This window comes from Podarcis bocagei (assembly GCF_964188305.1).
Source record: "Podarcis bocagei genome assembly, chromosome: 3".
NCBI lineage: Eukaryota > Metazoa > Chordata > Lepidosauria > Squamata > Lacertidae > Podarcis > Podarcis bocagei.
Window position 1 is genome coordinate 62,910,942 of NC_138127.1, and position 8,901 is coordinate 62,919,842.

Sequence of the window (8,901 nt, forward strand, 5' to 3'; positions counted from 1 at the left end):
CATTTTTCCAAGGGGGAAAATAAATTACATTCCCTAAATCCAAATGATCTCTTCATTAATTCCAGCCTCAACAGCTTGTTTGACCGTGGGTTCAGATGTACGTGACAGCAGAGAAAAACATGGTAGTACAGGCGGTAACCGTTTTGCACACGTCCAATTGCTGCATGACTGCCAACGTGCAGGTCCTTTTGGACCCAGAAGAAGGGCGGAATGGGGACAGAGTGAAACGGGGTAGGACAGGCTCCCCCAACATGCACAGGGGCCAGGAATGCAACCCTCACACAAAATTGTTGCTGTCTGTACAACACATAGCAGGTGCAGGACAGAGCAGCATTATGACACTACACATGCTGACTTACATGGGCAGAAGAACACCACAAACCTACTATGCACTGTGAATGATTCCTGAGTGTAAACGCTTTTACCATCTCCCTCAGATACTGACCCCAACCACCATGGAAAGCATAACTAAAGGAAAGTCAATGTAGGGCAGTGCTTAGAGTGTATGACTAGGATCAAGGATCCTAGCTCAGCAATAAAGCTCATTGGGTGACCTTGAGCCAATCAGTCTCTCTCAGCCTAATGTTTCTCATGGGCTTGTTAGGAGTGTAAGATGAGGCTGGGAAGAGACACACGGCACCCTGTATTTTGGACAATGAGATAACAATATAATAAATGAGAAAAAAGTAAAGGTCCCTTCAGGACCTCCTATCTCCAGTCAGGTTAGGAAGGAAGGAAGCAATTCAAGAACAGAGGTGGCTCTGTGCCCTTGCACAGTAGTTACCAGCTTCTCCAGTCTTTCCACCCATACTCAAGGGGAATTCATGTAAACAAAGCTATGAGAATGAAGGCTAGGCACTTTTTGCATTAACTGTGCTAGACTCGTGGCATAAGCAGGGTGGAAGTCTAAGTGAGATGGCTTTATATGCTGGGCATACACAGCCACTTCCTCTCTTTCCAACCACCTCCCTACTTTGGCCACTTGGCATGAATGAAGTGGACAGGTGACTTATATGCAATTCCAAATCAAAATATTTTAAATAGGGGGCATTGGGAGCTGTGCTGTCTTTCTCCCCCCAGAACTATTGTGTCTTATGAAGGGGTGGGGAGGGATGCCTAATGGACAAGAAATAGTCACTTGCTGGCTTTCTTCTTTGTTGTAAGTTTGGCCATTTCCTGAGCAGATTTTTATGCTTGTTGCCTGTGCTGGGGCTGACTGCATTGATGTGCTTGTTGCAAATCTGTGAACTTCCTGGGGTCTCTGGAGGCACAGGAGTGTGTTTCCTTATTCCTCCTCTTTCCTTTGCAGCCGCTGTGCCTATGCTGCTGCATGCACAGCTCAAATTCCTGCTCTTCAGGTAGAAGCTCCTCTGTATTAATGTGATTGTACCAATTATACTTGGTTAAAGGTTTTGCCTGTAAGATAGTCAAGCCAGGTGCTTGGCCCTAGCTGAGCTAAGGGAAACAAGTTCCTTCCAATAATCAGGTAACTGGTATGGATTTTTAAAAGGGGGGGGGGGGTCGATCCAATGTTGGAGGTGTAAAAGAGAACCCAAATCTAGCCTTAAATGCCATTAAAAAGTGTTGTTCTAAAAAAAATTAAATAAACATACTTTTTTCTTTTTCAGGGAGGCTTGTGAAAAAGGTAGCCAAGAACATTTGCAATTTCATTCCTAAAGGAGGACAGGTTCCGATAATCTGACCTGATAACCTGTTAAATTAAAAACAGAGAAATATGGTGGAAGAAATTCAAAGACAAAACTGTGAACTTTATCAATTAAACAAATACAGTTTACATACTAGTAGAACCTCTATACAGATATTTGTTACACTGGAGTATAAAATAACTCACAGGTTAATTGACAGAAGTTTTCATTTTGTTAAAAAGGAAGGCCACCTTTAATATCAGACCAATATATCGGAACAAAGCTAGCCTCTTTCATAAGCAAAAATATTCTGAGCTAGTAAACCACTCATTAACAGAGCAATTCTAACCCCTGTCAAAGGAAGGTACATCCATCCCAGAAACCTCACAGTACATCCACAGAAAGCTGTGTAAGTGTATGAGCAGCACCAGCTGCTACTGCCATAGCAAGGGCCAAAATGGAATAAGTTGGGAATGTGTCCCCTGTACCCCCTGCAGATTAGACCCCATAACTACACTAGTCTGAAGCTGGTGTAGTTAATTTCCCCTCCCATTGGTTTCAGTGGGTGGGACAATTTAAGGGTAAGGAATACAGAAATAAAAAGGCAGAAAAATGCTGAAGCCCTGGTTACATCGAGCCTCTGGATGTGGCAGTGGTTCTGCCCCAGATTCCCACTTCCACTCCAGAACTTAGAATTGCTCTACTTAGAAAAGCTTCCATCCCAACAAAAGAACATCCTCCTAACACACCTAGGAAGGTTTTTTTTTATATATAATTATAATCCTCATCATTTAACACTAAAAATCTAGACATCTGAGAGAAATGTTTTCTGTACTTGCTTCAGTTCTCTCTCATCTTTTGTGGGATAGGACACTTAGAACTGCCTGCAGTACTGTAAATGTAGGTGCACCATATATTTACATAATTCTATGGCAATGAAACCTGGTGGGATTTTTTTCAATCCCTGTCCTCAATGGAGGAAAATCCATAAATAGCTGCAAATATTCAGCCCTATGTAAGTGGCATTTTAAAATCTGTTTATCTTTTAGTATCTATAGAAATTCAACAAGTTGTCAATGAATAATTTATTACCTGCTATAGAGAGAGCTTTCCGAAAGAGCATCCATTAAAGGGCCAATAATAAACTAAAAAAAGAAAGAAAGTGTGCTTGTATTAAAAGCTGTAACACAGACAAAAATGGTATTTGTCCTGCAAAACATGTATGTATGTTTAATCAGACCTGTATTAGTAGAAAAGTCAGTATGAAACTGTAAAATTTATTTCTGCTACAGAAAAACTGTGGATCTGGCTTTACAACACATTCAATATACAAAATGGGTAAAGAAATTATGAATCAGCCTTATAAACATGCTAAAGAAAAAGATACTCCAAAAGATTTATATATATGACAGCAGGGAGTAAGAGAAACGAAAGTATTTCCTGAACTGTATTATGTAATGAGGCTATTCCCCTAAAAATAAAAATAAAAGTGCAGATCTGTTACCATTACAATTAATCACCAAAAATGCTATGCCTAGAAAGATTCTACTTACTACCACTTTTCCTGCATCTCAAAAATGAGATGAACCTTATTAGGGTAATGGGAACAATTGTTGCTCTCTGCCCTTATAATCAGAGCAAACCAGGCAGTGTATGCCCTAGACACTGGCGGACAAGCTGGTGAGCTTAAGAAGAGAATTATGTTTTCCTTATGTTCCCTTCAAGAGCAGCGAACTTTCAACATCCCACCCCCACCCCCCAGGATAATACAGACAAAGGAGCAAACTTCAGGAGGTACAATACAGGAAATCTCAGGAGGAGAAAGGGAAGAAAACTTTACCTCTGAAAATCCTGGTGACATAGGGATATGTTTCGTTTGCCAGATGTCAAGAAAGTGAATTACACCTTCCTTTGTCAATGTTTTGTTTTCACTCTCAAACATTCTTTTGTAAATGCACATATGCCACGATGGGTGAAACACCCAACTATCTGTTCCAAAAAATAGAATTTTTACAAGGGTACACAATGACAGTAATCTCAACATATATTTTATCTGTATGCAGGAAGTAAGGAGGGAGGGACACATATTATTCATATGTACCTTTATAGGTTTTCACAATATATTTACATCTAATCACATTTTAAAAAGAGTTTTAAGAAACTGTCATTTCATTGTGTAGCACATCCACCTGAATCTGGCTGGGAAGACCCCTGTTATCTCCAGGTCTCTCACCTTTCATGTTGACTTTTGTCCTAATATGCCCTATACAACTGAGGGATAATTCATGCAATTAACTGCCAAATTTTTTCTACATTATGTAAATGTGGCAGGGCCTCTCACACACCTCTCATCCCATGAATATGTGAGTAAGAAAATATTAGCTTGCAACCCTCCCTCCACTGTGGTTTTTCCCCTCCAACATGGTTTTTATGGGAAGGAATTGCAGAAAGATTACTCTCAGGCTACACACATTATGTTGAATGTTCAATGTGGGGTACAATTCTGATGTCCCATTGTTCTGTACTGAATTTCTAAACTGATATTGTATGAACTGGCCTTTAAACTGCATCCATTTAGAAATTATCAATGTTACAGCCTATGACCTGAAAAGGGCATTATTTAGGCTGTTGAGCAATCAAGTGCCAGGAATTTTTGCAACATATAAACCAATCCTTTGATTCCTGTCAAAGTTATTGGCACTTTTCTTTAAAAAAAATAGCCTTACCATTTTGCTCTGATACTGCATGTTCATATAAACTATTTAACTTTGGCAATACTGGCTTTATAACATGTATCTAAAATTGAAAAACAGACATTATTACATTAATTTGATTTACTCTGTAACTGAAAAGTATCATAACTACAGTTAAGAGCTAGAAACTGACCTCTGGCATGAAATCATGTAACATAGTGACTTTACGATAATAGAAATTATAACACAGTGTCTCTGTGTAAGCAAGATTCAGCCCCTTGTGAACAGCAAATCTATACATTCTGATGCTGTGATCTACTTCAGTGGAACTTGGAAGAGTTTAACTTAAGACTGAGATGTCATTTTCATTTTTTAACTCATTTCCCCATAAACATGCAAAGGGAAATTGATACATTCAAAATGCATGGAAGATTTTTGTTTAAGAAAAAAATAGTCTCTACACTTCCTGACTTCAGCATTCAGCATTTGTTCACTGTATAGAACAGCCCTCTGTTATTTTGCGTATTCATAGCAACAATAAAGAACAGCGACTCTCAGCAGCATTTTGTAAAAATGTTACATATTTACCTGATTTCCTTCCAAAGTCTCCATAATTAAGATGTAATTTTCCCAAAACTGAATAAGTTGATCATTTTTTTCTGCACACCACCAGAACAGACATGGTTCTGCAATACAATACAAGCAAATTGGAGGCATTTCTTCTCTTCCCTCTAATCAAAGGGAACATATGAATGATACTACATCCAGTTTAATGTCACTAGCATGAAAAGGCTATTATACCAAGCCTATAAGTGGCAATAAAGATATCTCTTTCCATGAGAACAGTATGCACTGAAAGCACAGGCTGAAATCGTTCAGTATTAGTGGACAAAACTTTAAATGGACAGCAAAAAGTATGAATGTAGGTCAAGAGCATGACCCTTTTCTTCCCATGCAGAGGGGAATGCAACCTATTTCCATGGAAGCCTCCTCCTATCTTGGCACACTATCACTGTGTCAGGCATAATATAACAGGGAGTGCAATGCAGATGTGATACTATTGCAACTCACATCTTACCATCCAGCAGCTCCACCACCTGTCATCAAACTGGCCACTCATGTATATCACAAGCACACCACATCCGATGGGTTTTTGTTTTGAAAAAGGCTCCTCCCCATAAGTATATCTGAGGTGTGGAACAACATTAAGTTACCAGGAAAGACTGCGATAGGATTGTGCCACCAGATTTTTAAGTGTCTTTCTTCTATCATTAATGTTTATTTCTAACCTTGGGTTTTGCTTTCATTAGCATTTCTCTTCCATTCTCAGTGAAAAGGTAAATTCATGCTTAATGAGGTATTGCATGAACAATTAAGCAACGGCCTTCACTTTGGTTACTGTTTCGCCCATCCTCCTTCACAGTCAAAACATTTTTAAAAGGTTGTTATCTCCCTAAGCAGTATTTGCAAGAATAGACAACTGACAAGAAAGGGTGGTTGGAGATAGAACTATAGCTCAGTGATAGCATGTCTGCTTTGCATGCAGAAGATCTGAGTGTCCATTCCCTTGTATTTCCAGGTAGGGCTGGGGGAGACCCTTGGCTGAAAACCTGAGCTGCTGCCAGTCACTGTAGTCCATGGGTAGGCAAACTAAGGTCCGGGGGCCAGATCTGGCCCAATTGCCTTCTAAATCTGGCCCACGGATGGTCCGGAAAATCAGCGTGTTTTTACACAAGAACAACGTGTGCTTTTATTTAAATGCATCTCTGGGTTAATTGTGGGGCACAGGAATTTGTTCATTATTTTTTTCCAAAATATAGTCCAGCCCCTCACAAGGTCTGAGGGACAGTGGACCAGCCCCCTGCTGAAAAAGTTTACTGACCCCTGCTGTAGACAATACAGTGGTACCTCGGGATGCGAACGGGATCTGTTCCGGAGCCCCGTTCGCATCCTGAACAGAACGTAAGATGCAACTGCACGTCTGCGCATGCGTGGGTCATGTTTCACCGCTTCCGCGCATGCACGTGACGTCATTTTGACCGCCTGCACATGCGGCAAAACCCGGAAGTAACGCGCTCCGTTACTTCCGGGTCACCGCAAAGTGCAACCCGAAAATACTTATCCTGAAGCGTATTTATCCCAAGGTATGACTGTACTGAACTAGATGGACTGATGGTACGATTCAGTAAAAGGCAGCTAGCTTCCTGTGTGGCTCTAAAACACTATAATTCCATAGTGAAGGTCCTCTCATTTTGTTTGCTCATCTAAATAAGTTTATAGACACCTTTAGAGGCACACCACTGTGGTTTTGCTATCCACATTTGCTATGATAGACAAACTCCTGTTTTCGCTAAAGCAGAACCAAAGAGACTTGCTCACTTTCTACCAGTCTCTTAAATTTAACACTACTCTGAGCATCTCACCAATGTGCCATTCAAGAGGTTTGGGGGCTGCACCTTTTACGTATGACACAACAATCTGGGGCTACTTAAAACTAAAGCACAAGTGAAGATGACACTTCTTGTGCCTTAGCAGTGGATACAAGGGACATTTTTACAAGATACAGCATTGTGGCAAGACGTGTGTACGTGTGCCCAAGTTCTCTCTTTGACAAACGCTTGAAGGAGACCTGTTCTTTTATTACATCCCAGCTAAAGCACACAAATGTTATGCACTGATTGTAATCATGTACAGATGCAGACAAGATAACTGGCAATGTAATTCATTTCAGAGTGTGAGGATCATGGAGAAAAGGCCTGTCATTCACTTGCAGTCTATGGCTTGCTGGTCACGGCTATCCTCTACCATATGAAAAATTCAAAGTCAGTGCTAACCCATATTTAGAAAGCTCTGTGGAGCCAAGATCGGATATTATACGTGGCGAATAATACACATGTCCAGCCTGCCATGGGTCACACAGCCGACCAAGGCAAGGCTTTCCTCCATAACCTACCACACGCTGAAGTGGCCAAGAGAAAAGAGATTGGTGTGTGTGTGTGTGTGGCATGGCATTTGTGGAAGCAAGTTAAGCAAGGATGCTACATCACCAGGGCTGTACCATTTCCACTGTGCCGGTTGCACCTGCACTCCAGGCGTAGTTTATCAGAGACATCCACTGCTCGCTTCAGCAAATACCGGGCTCTTTTCCTGCACAGGGCATCGCTCTCCGTCAGCCCCTTTTGCACCACTTCCCAGAAACTGCTGCACTGCCTGGCGTCGAGTAGCTGAGCAGCCACCTCCACCTGCGCGCTCGCAGGAAACAGCGCGTCCGAGAGGGCGCTCAAGACCAGCAGGGTCCGGCTCACCCGCTGCGGGGCACCCTTGGGCGGCGGCGGCGGCAGCACCACCAGCCCTTCCCACACGAGCCCCAATGCGGCGCTATTCCGCCCCAGCGCTGGCAGCAGCCTCCCGGCCGCCAGCAAGGCTTTATCCTCCTCGTCGTCCTCTCCATCTCCCCTCAGCAGCTTCAGGGCCGCCGCCACGGCTCGCCCGAGCAGCGCCGGCTCCTCCAGCCAAGGGGCCACGGCGGCCAGGACCTCGACGGCCGCTTCCACCTGCAGCCGCCCGCTCCCCGCGCTGCCTTCCAGGGCCTCCAGCGACTCCCGCGCCAGCCGCTCCGCCAAAGGGGCTCCGCCAAGCGAGGCGCAGCAGCGCAGCGCCCCGCACGCGGCTCTGGCCAGGCGTAGCCGCTCCTCCGGGGACTCCCCCGGCAAGGAGGCGCCGCCGAGCAGCACCGGCAGGCAGCGGCCCAGCGCCGCCTCCCAGGCCACGCGCCGAGCCGCCGCGTCCCGCTCGTCGTTCCGCCCGCCCGCCGCCACCCGCTCGAGAAGGAAGCGCAGCGTCTCCGCTTGCTCGACAGAGAGCGGCCCGCCTTCGGCGCCACCGCCGCACACGGCCCGCAGCAGCGCGCCCCAGTCCGGGCATTGCGAGAGCAGCGTGTCGGCTAAGACCGCGTCCATGGCGGGGAGCGCGCGCGGCCTAGCAGGCCTGTCCGACGCCTTTCCTCGCTCTTTCTTCTCCCAGCAGCCCTTGCGTTTAAGGTGGCTGCGGGGAAAGCGAGGGCTAGCTTGATGAGAGGCCTGCCCAGCAGTCGATGCTGCGCTTTTCGCACGGGTTGCCTTTTCGGTACCCCTGACAGGCAGAAATTCAGCAGGTGAAACCACACAACTGCCCGCATTTGTCGTCTCGCCACCCCGTCACCGTGCCGGGTAATGAATGGGTTTCTAATGTCCTTGGAACCGCTTGCAACCAGGACTGGGTCAAAAATTTGAACGTTAAGGCTGCGGAGTGTAAACTAAAGGACAGCTTGCCTGGGAAGGCGGCGTATATGTCATGTGGGTTTAGCAGGCCAGTCTTCAAATCACTTATTTGGTGATTGCACATGCAAAAGAGCTGCACCAAAGTATAGGGTTTGTGCACTGCAGCCAGTGACAGTTAAAAAAAAGTTGTTTTCATTGATTTTCAAAAATAACACACACATAACAAATACTTCCCCTCTGTACCCCACTCTTCCCCAGACTACAGAGTCTTATAGAAAAACGTTTTCCAAAGTTGTGATTGTA

The 8,901-nt window shown here is 44.5% G+C and overlaps 1 protein-coding gene across 1 annotated transcript in view; it reads right to left on the reverse strand.

Moving 5' to 3' along the window:
* TARBP1 (tRNA guanosine 2 -O-methyltransferase TARBP1) overlaps nucleotides 1-8,445 on the reverse strand; it is a 29,276-nt gene extending 20,831 nt beyond the window's left edge. The window contains exons 1-6 of the mRNA XM_081186196.1: nucleotides 7,398-8,445; nucleotides 4,928-5,025; nucleotides 4,373-4,442; nucleotides 3,487-3,635; nucleotides 2,739-2,791; nucleotides 1,614-1,711 (exon numbers count right to left, since the gene is read on the reverse strand). Coding sequence (XP_081042322.1) covers nucleotides 1,614-1,711; nucleotides 2,739-2,791; nucleotides 3,487-3,635; nucleotides 4,373-4,442; nucleotides 4,928-5,025; nucleotides 7,398-8,298 — 1,369 coding nt within the window. The 5' untranslated portion in view covers nucleotides 8,299-8,445. The remainder of the gene's footprint in view (nucleotides 1-1,613; nucleotides 1,712-2,738; nucleotides 2,792-3,486; nucleotides 3,636-4,372; nucleotides 4,443-4,927; nucleotides 5,026-7,397) is intronic.
* Nucleotides 8,446-8,901: the final 456 nt, after the last annotated feature.